This window comes from Mesoplodon mirus, assembly GCF_964341445.2.
Source record: "Mesoplodon mirus genome assembly, chromosome: 10".
NCBI classification, from domain to species: Eukaryota; Metazoa; Chordata; class Mammalia; order Artiodactyla; family Ziphiidae; genus Mesoplodon; species Mesoplodon mirus.
The window spans coordinates 92,702,459-92,724,165 of record NC_138986.1 but is presented as its reverse complement, the minus strand read 5'-3'; the positions used below and the strand labels follow the sequence as shown (position 1 = coordinate 92,724,165).

At 38.7% G+C, this 21,707-nt stretch overlaps 1 protein-coding gene across 2 annotated transcripts in view; it reads left to right on the top strand.

Moving 5' to 3' along the window:
- Window positions 1-442: 442 nt before the first annotated feature.
- Window positions 443-21,707, top strand: part of IMPG1 (interphotoreceptor matrix proteoglycan 1) — a gene marked incomplete at both ends in the record, with an annotated part of 86,793 nt that continues 65,528 nt past the window's right edge. The window contains 2 exons of one of the 2 annotated variants that reach the window (XM_082634020.1): window positions 443-509; window positions 18,360-18,593. In XM_082634020.1, the coding sequence (XP_082490146.1) occupies window positions 443-509; window positions 18,360-18,593 (301 nt within the window). The remainder of the gene's footprint in view (window positions 510-18,359; window positions 18,594-21,707) is intronic. The other variant, XM_082634021.1, reaches the window with a different exon arrangement.

Genomic DNA, 21,707 nt, shown 5'->3' with positions numbered 1-21,707 from the left:
TTGGAAAATATTTGACCCTAACTGTCAACCTTCTTCTGCATTTGGCCGGACTTCCCCTGGTTCTCTGTGTCCCTGTAACAGGTGAATAACTAAGGAAGAAAAGCATTCCTTCTGTCTGTGGACACTTGTTTATAATGGCATTCAGGGTCCCCTAGCTGGGCTGACAGATGCTCCTCCAGAAGGTTAATGAGATAAAGTTTCCTCCAGCTGGTCCTTAAGCAGAGATTACACCTAAGGGGAAGATAATGAGATTATTCCAGAAGCAGGCACTGCCTCATGTTCTTCATAAATTAGCCCTCATAAAGGTAAACCCAGAAGGTTATTCTCACTCAGCTAATATCAATATTTCACTGTTTTTCATATTTCTGTCATTTTATTTTTTTAATGAGACTTGGGACTGTTCTATGATCATTACCAGAAATACCAATGCACCAAAGCCAGAATGTATTTGGAAACTAGAAGGGCTATTTTTGTTCTTTGGATTTTTCTCCAAGTTCAAGGAATCAAAGGTAAGTTATTTAAATATTTGTTTATTTTTTAATTGCTTATATATAAAATCTATTTACAGAGTTGAACATTCAAAATCAAGAAGGTCACCACTGTAACTCAGAGGGCTCGTATATGGTAGGCCTTGAATAAATATTGATTGATTGATTGAATGATTGTCAGAAACGGTTTTCACTTGCTGAATATTTATTTTATATTTGCATAATATATGTATTTTTATATATATTTTATTTTTGCGTCTTAAGTGCAATTTATGTTAACAAAATAAGAGAGATGAATGCATCCTATTTACTCTTATAAAACATTGAATACAAATTCATAACATTAATGTCAATAAAATTAGTAGGTCCGTGAAAAAAATGAAATTAATACTTTGTCAATTATGATCAAACAAAAAATGTATTCCTTACCCTCTCATAGTTAAATCATTAGTTATTTTCCCTTAGAAAATAGCAAGTGTGCTTCATCTTCAGAGTCCGTGATGAGGACCAACTCAGAAACTCGGTTGCTTGTAAAGTTGTATGCGTAAAAGAACAAGCGCTGCAAGTTTTTACAGCAAATCTTCAAATGAATCTAAAATTAAAGCAAGCCACGAAACAGGCATATTTAAGAAAAATAATGTACTAAAAATAACTTGTTGAATAAAGCTTCGCTTTTTTTTTAAGTATAAGGCTGACCATTATAACATAATGTTTAAGACATTCGAAATCAATAATGTTCAGTTCTTCTTTAAGGATGACGTAGCTTTGGACAATCAACCTTTTAATTGAAGTATTGGTTTTAAAGTGCCCATAGAAAAGTAAAACAAATTGTTGATTGCATTTGTTAAGTCACAAAAATAACAGACCTGTCAGTTATTTTATATGTAACATTTTAGTGGTTGCATCTGGAGAGAGAAGAAAATTTCTGGAAAAGATTATATGAAAATTCCCTTTATGGTTTGCTACCTATAAATGATAATGGATGGAGAAAAAGTTTACTTACTTGCCTTTCAATTTGTCAATTATATATAAATGTTTACATTTATAAAAACATTTTAATTATAAACAAATGATGGGATTCCAGCATATTCTGAGCTTAATCTGCTGAAGCACACCAATTTGTCAGTTTCAGAAACTTGACCAGTCAAATCAGCTTTGGTTTTGTTTGTTTAATTTGTTATGTTAACTAATTTAGCTATTTTCTCTATTTTCATATATTATGTATCAGCTATTACAATTACAAATAGCATAGTTTCATTCAGAAAGTTAAATGAAAGAAGCTCACCAAAAAACTACAATTTGCTATAGGCCAATATCTATGAAACAAACTACTATAACTGCATAATAAAAAAATCTTTACATGGTTACTTGTTTGGGGCTTTTTATTCCATAAGAACCTCAGATCTGTAAGTTTATGTTAATCTTTAATTAGTGAGGTCCACGGGTAATTAGAGTTTATGTACTTCAGCCAGACTGGTTTCCCATTTGTGACTAATTAACCATTATGAGTGTATTTACATAGAAAATGCTTTTGGAAGAGAGAAGAGTTCGACTCAATACAACTAGCTGTTGAGCATAAAAACTGGGTATTTAAAGTCAAGAATTTCTTTTTAGGGCTTCCCTGGTGGCGCAGTGGTTGAGAGTCCGCCTGCCGATGCAGGGGGCACGGGTTCGTACCCCGGTCTGGGAAGATCCCACATGCCGCGGAGCGGCTGGGCCCGTGAGCCATGGCTGCTGAGCCTGCGCGTCTGGAGCCTGTGCTCCGCAACGGGAGGGGCCACAGCAGTGAGAGGCCCGCGTACCGCAAAAAAAAAAAAAAAAAAAAAAAGAATTTCTTTTAAAAAAGTTATAGATTATTTGAAAAATCGAAAGATGTGGAAAATTACCCATAGTACACCTATCCAAACACAACCTATGCTGGCACCTTCATATGTTCCCTCAGTCTTTTTTCTATGCTTATTCAATCTTTACATGATTGCAGTTCTACTGCACACACAATTTTATATGAGGCTTTTTGCACATCTTTTGCATCAGATGAATGGTCTACATTGCTACCTTGCTTTGACAAGCATCATTTTATTGGCTGCATAATGTGCCTTTCAGTTGATATCATGATTTGCTTTATCTAAATACTCAACGAAAGAGAAAGAATTGTTTCTAATTGTTTTGTTGTTATGATATTAAGATATTCATTGCAATGAATATCTTTGCGCATAAGCTCTCTCAGTATTTAAGATTCCTAGCATGAATTCACTAAAGTAAAGTTATTGGGTCAAAGCAATATAAACAGTTTCATGGTATTTGATTCATATTGCCAAATTTCTTCTCAAAAGATTTCCTATGCCGGTAGGTAATTTTTCCCAATTTGATTCCACAAGTGGAGTGTTTGCTATGTACCCAACACAGAATATTAACAGATTCAGAGATATGTCGATATTTCAAAAGGTTTCCTTTAAGCTTTGAAGATTTCAAATGTAGTTTTTCCATTGATACATAAAAATGAAATGGTTTCGATTTCAAAACATTCATTAAACAAATCGTTTAGTGCAACAAAAGACAGTTCAATAGTTTCAAAGAACAATTACTTCATCAAGATACAGGCACCTCTCTTCGGTTTTCATAATGCGGATGCCAGTTTTATCCTATGTGTACTGCACTGCTTTATTCTCTTACCTTTCCATTTCGCATAAACAATTTCATCTAATTGCTTGTGACATTCTGAGGTGTGGGAGAAAGAGAAGAGAGAAAAGCCACCCTTAGCAAACCCTAAAATGGAAATGGTGTTTATCAGAGTATGGGCTTTTTGCATTATATTTGGTTATACTAAATGAAACCTTAACTAAGTTATTATTAGCTCACCAAGGTAGGGTAATTTATTTTAGTAACTGTGAAATGTCAGGAAATTTGCATTTGAAGACACTCCAGTTCTTGCTAATTCTTTACTACTGGGATATGTTCTCGTTCCATAAAATTACCCAAGAAGTTATGTTTCCTCACTGCGGCTCCATGAACAGAGAACAAAGCTTTATTTATATGGCTGAAATAGCTGCCCAATGACAGTCAGGTTAACTTTGCAGCTCCTGTATTTTATCATCTCTGCTACAGTCTCAGAACAGTGTAATCCAGAAGGTTGAAGGCAGATATTTTTCTTCAATTATACCTGAAAAGATGTCCTTAAAATCAGTCATGTAAATTGAAGACACTTTACGTCCAATTGAACAAACCACGGCAGCATACCTCACTCAGACCATTTATTAGATTATATGCTTTAAAAAGAAAAGGCGATTGCTGCCTTGTGACCCTTCCAGGCTTATTTTGCTGATCACACTGAAGGACTATTATATGTGTGAGCTAATTAGGCAGCGTTGACAGGACCTATTGCTTTCGTGGCCATTTCCATCAATCATGAGCGAGCCACCACCTTAAATATCAACCATATTTGCATGCTAATCCTGTATGCAAATTCAGATCCTGTATACCTTTGGTGCCTCAGCCTTGTTCACAGACCTTATCCTGTTTTAAAATAATCCATTTGAGGCAAACCAAAAATCCAGTTTGTTTTTTTTTTTTTTTTTTTTTAAATTTTATTTTATTTTGTTTTTTTGCTTTATAACAAATTTAATCAGTTATACATATACATATGTTTCCATATCCCCTCCCTTTTGCGTCTCCCTCCCACCCTCCCTATCCCACCCCTCCAGGCAGTCACAAAGTATCGAGCTGATCTCCCTGTGCTATGCGGCTGCTTCCCACTAGCTATCTACCTCACGTTTGGTAGTGTATATATGTCCATGCCGCTCTTTCACTTTGTCACAGCTTACCCTTCCCCCTCCCCATATCCTCAAGTCCATTCTCTAGTAGGTCTGTTTGTTTTTCACAATAGTCTCTAGGTTTATATTATAATTCAGTAGATATTTGGAAATGACCATAGTCAAAGTCTGGTTTTCAGCAACCATTGCGTCTGAGTTCCCTGTCTGAGACTGAGAAACAGTCTCACTGGGGTTTTAGCCTCACTAATCAAGAGCACCATGTCAGATGGAACCATATTAATAAGGGAGGGATTGTACTTTTTGCTCTGCATCCAAGGCAGTCTGCACGCTGAAGCTTATCCTACCGAGGGTTGATATGGTTGACTGGCAGAACCGTGGTGATGAGAATTCATCTATGGAAATGCCACTGCCAAGTCTGACCTACAGTGTGCATCATTATGGTTATTTATTGAGAACGTACTCCCACTGCCGCCCCTCTCTTCTGGCCCCAGTGAATGTGGGAAGAATATGACAGCGCTACAGAACCATGATAAATACTTCTAAGCATATGGTTGTATTCAGTAGATAAATATTCTCCCATTTACATTCAGCCATTCTTGAGGAAACTGTGTCTTTCTGCGTGCCTTTATAAAGGCATCTTCTTTCATTCCAACTTGGGTTTCTCCATCCAGCCATCTTTAGACCCCTCACTCACCACGGCCCACATCTATTTTCATAATTGCTCCCCTAGGAAAAGGGTTAAAGGAAACTAAGCCAAAAGTCAAGGAAAGAGAAGAACTTCCAAAGTCTCCCCAATGCCTTCAGAATCAAGTCCAATCATTTCATTTGAGGGTCCTTACAATCTGCCCCTACCTTCCTTTCCAGCCTTCCTTGTAGAGCCTACATGAGTCCATGCCATGGCTAGACACATTGCTTTCCGCAGCTCTCCTTACTTGGGAAATATACACCAAGAGTGTACAAAACATATATGTGGTATTTAGAGAATAATAATAACATGCTTGCTTCCCAGGTTAAATAATAAAACATTAATAGTACCTTAGAAGTCCCCTGTCTGCTCTGCCAGGATCTCGTCCCCTTTACTGTCATAAATCTTGTGTTAATCATATCATTGCTTAACATTAGTGTTTCCACCTACAGATGTATTCTCTAAATAGTATATTACTATTTCTTCATTTTGTTTGTGTATTTATGTAAGTAATCTCATGTTGTATGTGTTCTCCTATGACTTAGTTCTTTGGCTCAACATTATATTTTTAAGAGTCATGCACACTGTTGCATACATCAGACCCTAAGGCAAGAGCTTACCTGCTACTCTTCACTAGGGAGTGCATTTTCAGGGAAACAGGAGGAGAAGAAAATGAGAGATGAAGCAGTGAAAGAGGGAAAACCAACATAAAGATACCTCACCAACTGGCCAGCACTTGGTGTCAAGTGCAACCAATTGCTGATTTCAAGGGACTGTCTTTAGAGACTACAGGATCTCCAGATTGTCCATGAGGTTAGGAGCCTAGGGGTAAATGGAGAAAAATTCGTAAGAGATCTCCTCAAAAGTTCACCTCAAAGGACATTAACTCCCCTGCACTTCCAGTGTACCCGTCCATGGGCCATGGGTGGGTCTTGGTGCTTCTCACACCTCAGCAGCAACAGAAAATCCTGGGGCAGGAGAAACAGACACCATGACACAGCAAGAGACAAGGAACTGTGGGCTTGTGTCTCCCATAATGGGTCAGAGCTTATGAAGAGCTGGTCTGAGAGACAGGTGAGGCTAAGAGGGCCTGAGATGATGCTTGAGAGGTGTCTGGGATATACTGCTGCCTGGTATGGATACACCGTGTATTCATTCTTCTGTTGATGGACTTTGTATTACATACAACACTGGTACAGACATTCCCAATTGTCCCCCGGTGCTCTCCAGGAATCTCTCCAGCCTCTAGCTCTCTCTCTCTCTCTCTCTCTCTCTCTATCTCTTCTGAATAGGAGAGAAATCACTGTGTCATGAGGAATGCATGTTTTCAGTTTTACCAGGTGATACTGAACTGTCTCCCTAGGTGTTTGTGCCCTTTGGAGTGAGAATCACTTTTGCTCCAAATCCTCATCCACACTTGTTATTGCCTGACTTTTTATTTTTTGTCACTCTGCATTGGGGGTGAAATAGTGACTCAATGTGGTTTTAATTTGCATTTCTCTGATTACTAATGAAGTTAAGTATCTTTTCCTGTATTTTGGGGTCTTTTGTGCTTCCTCTTCTAGAAAATCCTTGGACAAGTATTTTGACCAATTTTTTCATTGAGATATATGTCTTTTCTTACTGATTTGGAGCAGTTCCTTTTAAGTTGCAGACACCAACCCTTTTGCAATTATGTTCCCTTTCAAAAACCTTCTGTCAGTTTGTAGCCTTGCCTTCTTACTCTCTTAATGGTATAGCCTTTGATGAACACACATTCTTAATTTCAGTGTTGTTGAATTAGCCTTAGTAACTTCATAGTCTCCTATATTGTCTTATAAAAGATGTTTTGTTTTTCATACTTAATTCATGACAATTTATTGTGTGTGTTTGTGTGTGTGAAGCAGGGAAACGATTTCTTTTTTTTTTTTTAATACTGATAATCAATTGTTTTAGCACCACTCAATGAATAGTTTCTCCTTTTCTCTCTGCTCTGTGATGCCTCTTCTGCCATGGACATGGGTTTGTTCATTTTTTTTATCCCTGAGCTAACACCACATTGTTTCAATTATTTCAAATTTATAATAATCTTGAAATCTTGTAACCATGTTTCCCTGGCTTAGTTCTCTTTCTACAGGAGTGTCTCAGCTATTCTTGACTCTCCACTCTTCCCTAATACATTCTAAAATTAGCTCCCCAAGTTCCACAAAAATCCTATGGAGGTTGAACTGGAATTGTGTTGGATCCATAGATGAATTTGGGGAAAATTGACACTTTTAGAGCATTAAGTCTTTCTACCAAGAACATGGATTATCTCTCCTTTTATTAGTACCTTACAATTAAGTTGCATAATGACTTTTTAAAGGGCTCCATATCATGGACTTATCCCTAGCCACTTGATATTAATTGTGATCATGTAAACGGCCTCCTTATTACATTTTTTAACATCTTTATTGGAGTATAGTTGCTTTACAATGTTGTCTTAGTTTCTGCTATATAACAAAGTGAATCCGCTATACATTACATATATACCCATATCTCCTCCCTCTTGCATCTCCCTCCCTCCCACTCTCCCTATCCCACCCCTCTAAGTGGTCACAAAGCACCGAGCTGATCTCCCCATGCAATGTGGCTGCTTCCCACTAGCTATCGATTTTACATTTGTTAGCGTATATATGTCAATGCTACTCTCTCACTTCGTCTCAGCTTATCCTTCCCCCTCCCTGTATCCTCAAGTCCAATCTCTACATCTGTGTCTTTATCCCTGTCCTGCCACTAGGTTCATCAGAACCATTTTTTTCTTTTTTCTTAGATTCCATATATATGTGTTAGCATATGGAATTTGTTCTTCTCTTTCTGACTTACTTCACTCTGTATGACCGACTCTAGGTCCATCCACCTCGCTACAAATAACTCAATTTCGTTTCTTTTTATGGCTGAGTTATATTCCAGTGTATATATGTGCCACATCTTCTTTATCCTTTCATCTGTCGATGGACACTTAGGTTGCTTCCATGTCCTGGCTATTGTAAATACAGCTGCAATGAACATTGTGGTACATGACTCTTTTTGAATTATGGTTTTCTCAGGGTATATGCCTAGTAGTGGGATTGCTGGGTCATATAGCAGTTCTATTTTTAGTTTTTTAAGGAACCTTCATACTGTTCTCCATAGTGGCTGTACCAATTCACATTCCCACCAGCAGTGCAAGAGTGTTCCCTTTTCTCCACACCCTCTCCAGCATTTATTGTTTCTAGATTTCTTGATAATGGCCATTCTGACTGGTGTGAGGTGATACCTCATTGTAGTTTTCATTGCATTTCTCTAATGATTAGTGATGTTGAGCATCCTTTCATGTGTTTGTTGGCAATCTGTATATCTTCTATGGAGAAATGTCTGTTTAGGTCTTTGGCCCATTTTTGCACTGGGTTATTTAATTTTTCGATATTGAGCTGCATAAGCTGCTTGTAAATTTTGGAGAATAATCCTTTGTCAGTTGCTTCATTTGCAAATATTTTCTCCCATTATGACGGTTGTCTTTTGGTCTTGTTTATGGTTTCCTTTGCTGTGCAAAAGCTTTGAAGTTTCATTAGGTCCCATGTGTTTATTTTTGTCTTTATTTCCATTTCTCTAGGAGGTGGGTCCAAAAGGATCTTGCTGTGATTTATGTCATAGAGTGTTCTGCCTATGTTTTCCTCTAAGAGTTTGATAGTGTCTGGCCTTATTACATTTCTATGTAAAAAAGTAATTGGTTTTATATGCCAGAGCTTTGCTGAACAATCTTTATTCTGAAAATTCACTAGCAATCCTTTGGAGTTTTCTCCATTATCATTTGTGAATAAAGAGACTTTGGGTTCTTTCTATTCAGTCTTTGTATCTTTTCTTTCTCTATATTTTCTTACTGCCTTTCGTAGGCCAGCCAGGATAATGTTAAAGAGAAATGCTGATTGCATGCATCCTTTCCTTGTTAGTGATCTTGAAGAGAATTCTTTCATAGTTCACCATTAAGTATGATGTTTGTTTTAGATTTTGTGTTTGTTCTGTCTTTGAAAATTCCCTATATTAGGGTGTAAAAAAATGTTCCTTGCTATTCCTAAGAGTTTTAATCATGGATAAATAGAGAAATGTATTGTGTACTTCTTCTATTTCTATTGAGATTACCAAATGGTTTTTCTCTTTTAATTCATTAATGTGAAAAATTACCTTAATAAATTTTCAAATATTAAACCAACCCTACATTCCTGAGATAACTTCAACTTGGTCATGACCTTTATTCACATGCTGCTGGATTCCATCTGCTAATATTTTATTTCAAATTGTTACATTAATATTCATAAGCAAGATTGGATTATGATTTTTTTCACATAGTTTCCTTGTCAGGTTTTGTACGAGTTTGTATGAAAATAAAGTTATTTTTTCCATGAATAGTTGATAGAACTCTCTGATGAAGCTAAAGAGTTATATTTATGAAAGGATATTTGATTACTGAGTCAATTTTTTAAAGGTGATAATAATTAGGTTTCCTGTCTCTTCCTATATCCATTTTGGTAGTTTGTATATTTCTAGAATTTATCCATTTCATATAAAATTTCAAATTTATTGACAAAACATTATTCATACCCTCTTGTTAAGTTTTTCATGTCTATGGAAAATATAATGATGTCCCCCTTTTCAATCCTGATAGTAATTAAGTGTATCTTCTCCTTCTTATGTATATTGTTTCTGTAATTAGTATTTTCAAAGGAAAAGTTTTTGGCTTTTATATGTCTTTTTCTTCTCTTTTATGTTATCTTCTCTTTTATATTTTATTAATCTCTACTCATCTTCTTTTCTTGTATTTTCTTTTATTTTTTTTCTTTTGTTAACCTCTTGAGATAGATGCTTAGCTCATTAATATTTAGCTTTCTTCTTTTTCTAAAATAGGCATTTTAATGAGATAAATTTACCTTTCAAGTACTGATTTAGCTATATCCCACAAGTTTTATTATGTAAAAGTTTGTCATTTGATAAAGATATTTCTAATAGCCAGCATGATTTCTTCACTGACTTATGGGTTATTTATAAGAATTTTTTTTCGATTTCCAAACATATAGGGAATTTTCCAGTTGTTTTTTAAAACTGATTTTTAGCTTACTTCTTTGTTGGTCTGAGAACATAATGTACGTGCATTACAGTCCAATATACAGTCAATATTTGTATGTTCTCACTGTGCTTGAAAATAAAGTATATTTTATATATAATATAAAATATACTATATTATATTTTTGTTTTATAATGTTCATTAAGTCAATTTTAGTGATGTTTTCAATCCTCTGTACCTTTATCGATTTTTTTCTGCTTGTTCTATCAGTTACCAAGAAAGATCTCTTAAAATCCACCTGCTATTATTGTTGATTTTACTTTCTTTATTGTTCTGTCAAAAGTTTCCTTTATATATTTTAAGGTAATATTATTAAGAACATAAAATTATAACTTGTTACATCTTTCTGATGACTTTTAAATTTTTACCATTATGATGTGACTATCATCATCTTTGTAATGCTTTCAGCCAAATAAGGAAATTTGTCCACTGATGTGCTGGAACTGGCCCATACTGACATACAGGAGCCAGTTGCTCACATCTCTTCCCAAGTCTGTGTTCAATAATAGCACATTGGTGGCTTGAAATCAGCCATGGGAGAGTTATAAAACAGAAAATTTGGCAAATGTTGCAAATCAGGCCTTCTCATCCAACCCTAAGAGCTGGTTATGGAACATTTAACAGCAGACCTCTGACCTCATTAGATATTAATATAGCTATATCAACTTTCCTTTGATTAGTGTTTGCATAATATAACTTTTTTCCATCCTTTTAATTTCAACTTCCCTATGTCTTTTCATTAAATGTGTCTGTTAAAACAGCATATAGTAGAATTTTTTTATTGTAGTCTGACAATCTTTCTCTTTTAACAGAAACATTTTGTCCATTTATATTTAATGTGTCCCAAATATTGCATGGGACATACTTATACTAAAAATTTAAAAATGTACATAGTTGTTTATTGGAAATTCAAGTTTGACTGGGTGTCCTATATTTTATTTGCTAAATCAGGCAATCCTATTCCTATCTTATTCCTAGCCACAAACCTCAAAGTAAAATGGTACCACATCATAATAAGAGCTAACAATGTGCCAGGCCTTCTGCAAAATCGTGACCCCTATTTTCTCATTTAATCTTCAAAACAAAACAGAACTATATAACATGCAAACATTAATCCAAATCTATGGTGTTGGAATTATTGTTATACCCTTTGTAGGTCAGAAAGTTGAAGCACATCGAGATTATTTGCCCAAGTTCAGGAAGTGGCTCAGGAAGGCAGAGCTATCTTACTGTAACTTCAGCCCCACAGGTACTCAAGATGAAGTTCATCTTTCTTCTCTGCAAGAACTGTGATAGTTTCTCATGCATAAGAAAGGCAGAGATGTATAGCTGTTTAACCTGTTTAATCTGTTCCAATTCTGCTCTCCTTGAGCAGCTACAATATCATTGTTTTGTGGCAATATATTCAAGAACACTGTACATGCAATTCTCTTTACTCAGAATTCCCAATACACTCCAAGACCAGGTTTACATGAGAACACTAAAACTTAAGAGTAGCTGTTTCATAGTTTGTAATATTAGAATTGTCAGCAACAAAGAGATTCAGAAAACAAAGATGCTGGGCTAAATTAGCTGATTCTGATATGAGTACTTCAGACATGGTTAGAATCTAATGAGATAAATATTCTCCAAATATATAGCACCCCTAGGAATCACAGGGAGAAAGACACCAGCACAGCTGGAACCAGAGGAGAGTGGTTAATGTGTCCCATAAGCAAATCTATCTCCCTGCCCCCTGCTACTTCCTCAGTGCACTCCCAGCTTCTGAAGTTAGCTTCCTCCTAATTTGGGGGATTTTTTTATAGGCTCTTGGTAGGTCTTTGTGATTTCCTGCTACTTGTCATCTCCACCCACTTCCAAGCAGATGGTGGACAGACTCTGCCTCCAGCTTGTGAATGACCTGGTACTGTTGTTCCAGCGAAACCCTTTGGTTTCCATATCATTCAAACTTTCTGTCAAGCCAGGCTAGAAAAATGCTCTGAAAACTATCACATCCCATACATTTGTGAGATACAACTCATCATCTGCAGGTCTCAGATTAGCTTGTAAAATTCCATTCTGATTCTCTTATTCATAACCTGTGTATTTATTTAAACTCCACATTCTGAAACCAATGGAGATGGTGCCCCCAAAATGTACATGATGGGTTAAAAATTGGGAAGCAGAAAAAGGTTAGTAGAAGTTAAGTTAATGTAAGGAAGAGATGATTAAAAGTGGCTTAACAGGGTTGGTCCTACACAGATACGGAGAAGGTATCTGCCTATCCAGGGTGATTTGAGGGGTACTAAAACATCCAGCTACTGGGGAAAACACTGTTTCTCTCTGTCAACTCCTGAAAACAAGCCTTAGCTAGGCTAGCCAGCAACTGCAACATAATTGTTCTCCCCTCAGTTTCACATGCTGTTTACTTCAACCTGACCTCAGCACTAAACCAACTCCACTCACCGTTTTCCAAAGAAATGTACTTTACCGTTAGTCACAGCTTATAGAAATATCCTACTCTTCTAACTTTCAAGACTGGCTTATTTGGGGGAGAAAGGATTTTGCTGATTTTGCTTATGTATTCATGTGAAAATCATTTACAATCCTTCACATTTTAAACTTCGCTGCTAAAATGCTCAAGTAAATTTAGCACCGCATGAAGAAGCTAAGTGTTGATACTGTGGTTTCTCACAACCTCTGACCCACGAATGCAGACCTTGAGGGCACTTGAGAGTCAAGGGCATCCCATGGTCCTGAATTGCAGCAGGAACAGTGCCTCTGGAACCGGCAGGTGGCTGTGAACGGGTCTTGGCCAAGAGGCTTGTTGTGAAGGATTCCTCACCTTAGATGAAGGCAGGCTGTGAGCCCTTCAAGCTACCCCAGGACAAGTGCCTCAGTTGCATTGCTCTCCTTTCTGAGGACACAGAAGGCTGGTCTTTTGCTTCTACCCTTACTCAACATCCTCCTCTGTCTCCCCACGAAAGGGGTGGGGAGTGAGCACCCATTTTTGTTCTGGGTCCAAGACCCTGCCCTGCTGGACCCCTGCCTGTCCACTTCCTGACACCTACCAGACATGAAGAGCTCAGGACCCCACTTGCTCAAAGGTCATCCCCCCGGAGCACAAAAGAGACAACCCCCTCTCTCTTTCCTTTTTTGGAAATCTATAATTAACATTTTTATAGATCTTTTTAGATTTTTCCATGTATATGAACAGATCATTATTTTATAAAAATTGGATCAACAAAATATATTTTCATGCCATTATCTTTAATGCTTGTCCAGAATTCTAATGAACTCTTTTTTTTTAACTTGGTAGGTGTTTTTCGTTGTTGTTGTTTATTTATTTTTCATTGAAGTATAGTTGATTTACAATGTTGTGTTAATTTCTGCTATACAGCAAAGTGATTCAGTTACACGTATATATATATTCTTTTTCATATTCTTTTCCATTATGGTTTATCCCAGGATATTGAACATAGTTCCCTGTGCTCTACAGTAGGACCCTATTGTTCCCCTTTCTCTTTTCTACTTCTCCCTTCAACTTCTGATCGGTCCCTGCCCTCTCACCAAGCCACATACGCCCTCAGCAAAATTTCTTGGCATCTCACCTATAGATTTGGTTCTTCCTCTTTTTTTTAGTGCAGCGAGATGGACTTATCAATACATATGTATCCATGCAAATACATAATAGAATGGAAAATAGCAAGCTTTACTTCTTACAATGGTTTTCCAGGGTCCTAACCCTTTCCTTCTGACGTAGAAATGCAATGGCCAAACCTATTTTTGCAATGTGAAGAAAAACAGTGCAACCGCCCTAATGCTTTGAGAGAAGGGGGCACTGATTTTCACCCTCAGCAGGGGGTAGTGGTGTGGAGACAAGGAAGGCTGCCGTGGCACCCAAGTTTCCAAAGCTTCAGGGAGGGCAACGGTGTGGCATCCACCCCGCATCACCGATAATCAGTCTGTAGGCTGACTATCGTGAGACTGTGTTGGCTTCGTATCTCATTACAGAAAATCACTGAAATTTTCCCTGATTTCTATGGTCCTCTTTTCCACCATTTACTCACTTGCAGCAGGCTTGTCAGGATGGAATTTCACTGGGAGCCACACGTAGGAAGATAGAGGAGAAAGCAAGACGTAGGAGCTCTTGTCATCTCCACTTGATCATGCAGAAGACAGTGTGCTTAAAATCCATGCAATTTTCTGGAACAGCATTAAGCAAGTGTTCAGTACAACTGCATAATTTCTGAGGCATGTTCAGGTATGTTAAACACAATGTACGTTTAGTTCCCTTGCTCTTTGGAAGAAAAAAATTTCAGGTGGGTAATTGAGCATTTCCGCTAACAGAGGGGCCGGGACTGGGATGTAACAGATCACAAGCAAGCTGAGCGTTTGCAAAAAGGCCAGAACTGTTTACTCTTTTTTTGGTAAGGTCTGGAAAGCATATGCAAGATTACATTTTTATGTTTTAAGACTTCCAGTTATTGATTTGGTCCTGGAGGGTTACCCACTTTCTCTCTGTGGAGTTCTGTTCTTCAAATGGAGATTTTTATGCTGGAGGAATTCCAGTAACTTGTCTCCTCTCCTGTTAATTCATTCATTAGGACATCGCAGCCTTTTCCCTTAGGAAAGTATAGTGGGTTCACTAAGTGCTTTTACCAGTGGCTGTCACTCTCACCACAATGCTGCCGCGAACGCCCCATTCTCCTTTTTCTGTTGCCTGTTACTGTCACTATACATGTACAGTAATCCTAGATTGTAAGCCTGCAGGGTTAGATGGTGAGAAAACATTCCTGTAGAGGAGAGAGTCTGGTGAGAATTGGTCCAAACAGGCTGGTAAGGAGCCCCTTGAATACATAACCAAGAAAGAGGCTGCCTGGCGGGCAAGGCTGAGCCCTGAAATGGAAACTTTGTAAGCAATCTATGATTGGAGGCCAACTTTGGGACAGGAAGGAAAAAAAGAAACTCTTCAGTGATGTAATAGGGAGGTAATAGGGAGGTTTCCAGGATGCCAGTCAACATGGAGCCCTACCAGCCTAGAACCTAGAGTGGAAAAGATACTTTTGACTGAAGGGCTGACCTTCACGTGAACTAGTGGACATGTTTAGGCAATGCTTAGACAATCTAATTTTAACACAATACCTGAAGGGACCAAAGCCCAGTATTTCAGAGCTGCCTCTCCACCCCAGCGAGATCTGACTCTTTCTCAGGATAATGTAATGTTTGAGTTCAGTGTTTGAATAGAATCGTTGTTCATTAATTTCCCTTTCTGTACATTTGGACATTTCCAAACTTGTCACAGCTACCCTGGATGGCGGGAACTGCGTCAGCTCCAGGTGTGAGCGGTTAAAGAAATTTAATTTAAACCCCAGTTTAAACCTTCGGTGTTGACCACCTTCCTCAGTCTGCTGGAAGTTGCCTGCCTGTGGACCTGCAGTCCTCTTCCCGTCATATAAATACTGATATTTCCCATCTGCCAGGCCTTTCAGGAGAACCTCCCAGCTCAACGGGAGTCCATCCCACCATGCTACGTCTCAGCCCTTCCTCAAATGGTCTGTTTTGCTTCAAAATCACAACCTTCACCACCACACTCATCAACAAATGTCAGTACTGAACACGCACAATCCCAAAGTCAAAGAACCGATTATCGGGGTTCCGTTTTCCAACCTTCAGCTCTCATTATATTATGTGTTCGATAGCGACACCTTCTGGTGAAGTGTCACAATAGCACGTTGAATACACCGGGCTCTACGAGCACACTGCAAACATCAAAATAAAAAATAAAAATAATAAATAAATGAAAAGAAGGAAGGAAAAAAGAGGAGGGAATGAAGAGAGGAAATGTTGATAGCTTTGCATGTGGTGTCAGGGGAATCCTCCCTCACTCATACAGGACCTTGCTTTGTTTCAGGAAAGGAAGTAAAAACAGATCTTTCAAAGAGTTTTGCTCTAAGTGCAAATAGAAAAATGGGTCAATGGCTGGAGGGAAAGTGCTATCAAGAAAGAATCTTTTAGGTAGAAGGAGAAAATAATAGAATGTTTGCAGGCTGATAGGAACGATCCAGTAGAAAGAGAGAAAAATGATTCAGTAGGTGAATGAAAGGAGGGTTTCTGGAAGAACGCCCTTGCGAGGTGAAAACGCTGGGATCCAGTGCATAAGTAAAGGAATTGGGCTTAGACAGGAGCACGGACCAGTCATCAAATAGTCACAGGAGGAAAAGCAGAGTATTTGAGCACAGATGCAGCCAGCGAGTGGATGCAGTGCTGGGAATCGGAAAAGTTATCTTCTGGTTCCTCCTGATCTCAATAAAATGTGAAACAAGGTCATCAGCTGAGAGTGAGAATTGGCAGGAAGTGCAGGAAATCTGAGAAAAGTTGTGTGTAGTTCTCCAAGAGAGAGAGAGACATTCAATGGACCAGAGAAATGTAGTGTGATATTGTTGAAGGATCATAAATTTAAAGTGAGTCCTAATGGTTGTTTTTCTCCAGCCATGTTCAGCCACTAGGGTGCCCGTGAGGAGAAGGCAAAGAGTGGTATTTAACCCTGGTTATGGTTTTGCCTGTCAGGTACAGTAATGGGGGCAAGAGAGTGGAGGACTCGGCCTCCTAAAGAACCAGGCAATATTAATACTCTTTCCTATTGATACCTATGTTTGTAATTGGCTCCATTTAGTATTTTTTCATTGGTTTACTCTTGGATAAATTGAAAGATTCTGGGGATGCTGATTTTACTAAATTCTACTTTGTGTATAAACCATCTCCTTTCTGTTCTTTTGGTTTTCATTCACAAAGGAATTTGGAGAGCCTTCTTTAACAAAATGGGAACTTAAATCTCTATAAGCCACATGCTGGTGGTCTCCAGGGGCCAGAGTGAGTGGTCCCAACTCTGCATCAGTAATTCCTTTCTTAAACGGTAGAACGGCTGAAAGGAAAGAGACGGAGTGGGAGAGGAAGAGTGGAGATCTGATCACACTGTTAACATGCTCTGACACCTCTAGGCCTCGGTACCTGACTGAGTGGCAAACTGAGAAAAATGGTATCTGTTTCGTCTATACACTAGAGATTTTCTGAGAGTGATATAAAATAATACCGATGGAAAAAATTCACAATAAAATAGTACTCAGTGAATGTAAGTTATTTTTATGAGAGGTCTACAAAGCAAAAAATGAAATCCAGACCTAACCCTACCAGACACCTCAGTGCCAGCAGATGAATGGCTCCGGGAGGTTAATCTTCTGCCAACACCCTCTCTTTGACCTCCCCTCCATCCCTTCTCTCATCATCTCACATAAAAGATCAAGCTTGCCCCAAATCACTTTCAACCAGATTGCCACCCCCGGAGCCCTGCCCTCAGAGAAATCCTAGGGCTGCTGCTAATAGGCAGGGGGGTTGTTTTGTTGCATTTTTGTTGCATTTTTTCCCCTAGGTTTATAGAAGCACTCCACTTCCTCATCAAGAGTACACCTCTGGGTACCACAATGCTATATCATTCCCCACTTGAATTATAATGTCTATCTAAAGAGGCATCTCTTGGGAGGCTTGAGTGCTAAGTGGGGAGTGATTTTTAGAGAGATGTGTGGGAAAAGGTTTCAATATTTGGCAGTTCCTAAGGGCAAGATGATTCGAAATGTTGTTTTTGTTTTTCTTTTTTTTAAATATGCTTGATCAGCCCATTATGCTATTCCCTGATTTCTGAAAATGTCGTCATTGAAATATCACATGTGGCAGTTGCAGCAAAACAGAGAACTTCCATAACCCTCAGGATCAAATGTTTAGTTTTTTCCATCCATTTATTATATGCTTCACTTACAGCACACAAATGTATATATTCATCAGGAAATCAGTCTTCTTTAAATTGAAATATAGTTGAGTTACCATGTTTTAGGTGTACAACAAAGTGATTCAGTTATACATGTGTATATTCTTTTTCAGATTTTTTCCACTATGGGTTATTACAAGATATTGAATATAGCTCCCTGTGCTACACAGTAGGTCCTTGTTGTTTATTTTATATACAGAACTGTGTATCTGTTAATCCCAAATTTCTAATCTATCCTTCCCTGCTCCTTTCCCCTTTGATAACCATAAGTTTATTTTCTATGTCTGTGAGTCTGTTTCTGTTTTGTAAATAGGTTCACTTGTATCATATTTTTAGCTTCCACACATAAGCGATATCATGATACTTGTCTTTCTCTGTCTGACTTACTTCACTTAGTCTGATAATCTCTAGGTCCATCCATGTTGCTGCAAATGGCATTATTTCATTCTTTTTATGGCTGAGTAGTATTACCAGGAAATCAATCTTTCTTTTACAGATCTCTCCATTAAAATATACAGTTCTGAAATTAAAGACATAGACAATGCCGCAAGAATTGAAACAACTGAAAATACCGGAAAAAGTTACAAAGTGTCAACAATGAGACGAATATTCGATTTGGCAAAGCATCGAACCAAAAGATCAGCATTTTTCCCAACTGGGCTTAAAGTCTGTCCACAGGAATCCATGAAACAGATTTTAGCAAGTCTTCAAGCTTATTATAGATTGAGAGGTAAGGAAAGAGGCGCAGCCTGTTCAGACTTTCCCTCTCTTCATCCCTTCCCTTTCATCCATCCCAAGGTTGTGTTCAGCACAGAACTTCCAGTCTCTCATTCAGTCACAGGAGTTATAAAAATCAGCCAACTGCTTTGAGAGTTATGAATAATAAGCCTTCGAAACTATGGTAGATCTGTGCTTGTATGTTTTAAAACCATGTCCTGTGCAACACAGAACCATGAGAGCATTTAACAAGCCACCAGAAAGCCTTGGCCTCTGCGTTTTACCTCTTTGTTTTATTTTTGCCAAAGCCCACTATTAACTCCTAATGTTGTAAGAAGCACAGGATGATTGCAGTGTCAGGAATCTGTGCAAGTTGATTTATGACTTAAGGTTTCACTTTTCAAAAACCACATTACAATCCCAGTCCTCCCTCCCTTCTTGGTAAGTTTCAGTTGTTTATTGCTGATCCAGTAAAAATGTCTGAAGCTGGGAAACCTGGAGGCACAAATTAGCAGTGGTTACCAAGATAAATAAACAGGGGTGTTAACGGGATTTACAGCACAATTACAGTGATTTCCATCAGAGTTACAGTGCAGTTTTTACCCCAAGACAACATTACAGGACTCTTACAGCATTCCCGGAAATCATGATGGAGTTCAATCACACCACGGCCAGCAGTAGCTGTCCTTGCCATTCACTTATCGTGGATGAAAAAAAATCCCATGGCTCCTTCTTTAAATGAAAGAAAAGAATCTTTGGTAACTGCTATTAAACTCCCCAGGTAGCTTGTCTGGCTGCATCCTAAACGCAAGTCACCTTACATGTGAAAATTGAGGACGTTTACTGATTTCCACCTTGATCATAATAGATGTTTGCTTCCACTCCAAAGAGCACAGTCACCCTGCTCTATTTCAAGGCTATTGACTAGAGCAAGCTGGTTCAATTCTAGCTTGTGATGTGTTGCACATTCTGACAACGGAAAACTATGCCATCAACTAACTTCCCACCAAGTTCTTAAGTATTTACATCTATAAGATGTGCAAAAGTTGAATTAATCTGGGTGTCCTTATTGGGTTTAAGAAGCATAATTAACTAACAGTATCAAAAATATCAAGCCTTGGGCTTCCCTGGTGGCGCAGTGGTTAAGAATCTGCCTGCCAATGCAGGGGACATGGGTTCGAGCCCCAGCCGGGGAAGATCTCACATGCCGCAGAGCAACTAAGCCTGTGCGCCACAACTACAGAGCCTGACCTCTAGAGCCCGCAAACCACAACTACTGAGCCCATGTTCCACAACTACTGAGGTCCGCGCACCTAGACCCCATGCTCCACAACAAGAGAAGCCACGACAATGAGAAGCCCGCGCACCGCAATGAAGAGTAGCCCCTGCTCACCGCATCTAGAGAAAGCCCGCACGCAGTAACGAAGACCCAATGCAGCCAAAAATAAATAAAATTAAATTTAAAAAAATCAAGCCCTATGTTCCTCATATGTCTCATTTTATGTGGAAGTAAAAAGATATTTGCTTTCGGACAGAAGCCACACCTGCAGAGAAATGACAGCTACTGGATCAGAGTCAGAAGGAGGACTCTAATTACAGAAAATCAAGTGCACTGTACTAAAATTCTCAGGTCCTAGCACAGCACCTCTCCATATGGATGCAGAGGCAAAGAGGTCATTGGGAATGCAAAGAAAAGACAGTGCCATATGTAAAGCATTCATTTTGGATGTACCTCCACATTGATCAGACAATGACACTGGTAAATTTCATGTTACTTGTTAATGGATAGAAGCATAAATACATGGGATATGCATCACATTGACTAGGAACATAGCTGTTGCTAACTATTTTCACGTAACTTCTAATCCTTTACGATGTTCACAAATAGGATTCATCACAGGTATTTGCAGAATAGACTATTTATTGCTGCCACCAGATTTTTCGCTCTGAATTTTATTCTTAGCTCTTTATTCTTGATTAGGTTTGCCTCTTTCATTCTTGCTTCCCTGGATGAAACAAACCACTGTTTTTCTCCCCACAGCAATGACAGCCTATTATCTTTATGGCTGCCCCTGGGTGATATGAAATTTTACTGTTCACCAGCATGGGTTTCTTAAGTCTAACAAGTTGGTTCACAAAGAAACTAGAAATAAGACTCAGCTATAAAGCAGTGTTTCTTTGACAGAGTAACCCAGGTATTGTTCTCATAGCTGCTTTTATGAAACTATCCGTTGACATTTTTCAAACATAGAGGAGACAGCTCCCACATTCCTCAAATCAAATGGAATACTGAGCTATTTCTCTTCCCAATGCTTAAAGCAGCACAAGGGAAAATGTTCTGAGCTTCCTGATAGAATTGCCAAGATTTCCTCAGAAAGCACAGACACAAGGGTCAAGGTCGTTTCTGGTAGTTTCCCAGGCAGAACCTGTGCTCTCACCATGCAAACTCTCTCCTCTGTGACCGCCCCCCTTCAAAGTCCTCTGTGAGTCCTTTGTGACTTCACCCCTCCCCATGTCTCTCCCTCTCTCTCCCTCCCTCCCTTCCTCTATCTCTCTCCACTCTCTCTTTCTCCCAACTCCAATATTAAAAGCTAGATCTTTCTTTCACGTTCATGTGTGACTCGGAGAAAGTTAAAGGTGAAGGGAATCCTAGTTCCTGCTACTCAAACTGCTGTCCACAGACCAGCAGCATCACGTCACCTGGGAGCTTGTGAGAAATGCAGATGTCCAGGTGGCTCACCAGAACTACTTCATAATCTGCATTCTCATATTGATAAGATGCCCAGGTAATCCCGTTCCTCCACCTGCGGCCCTTTCTCCCACCTCAGGAACACAGAAAGCCCTCGTCCTTATTAAAACCTACTTTTCCCAAAGGCTCTGAGAGAACGTTCTCCCTGAAGCACAAATGCCTGGAGCTGCTTGAAGAATTATTTCCCTGGGGCACTGTCGTCTACAGTGATCAAAATGTCAGGATGAAACAGGGACCATTATCTTTTCTTTAGATGATTTTTGAGGGGCAGGATTTTGGTGACTCCTCCTATGTCATTTTTCTGGCATCCTGGAAGCTCAGCACAAATCAGGAGGCACAGAATCCTTCTGTGATCAAGAGCACAGGAGCACCAGCCCA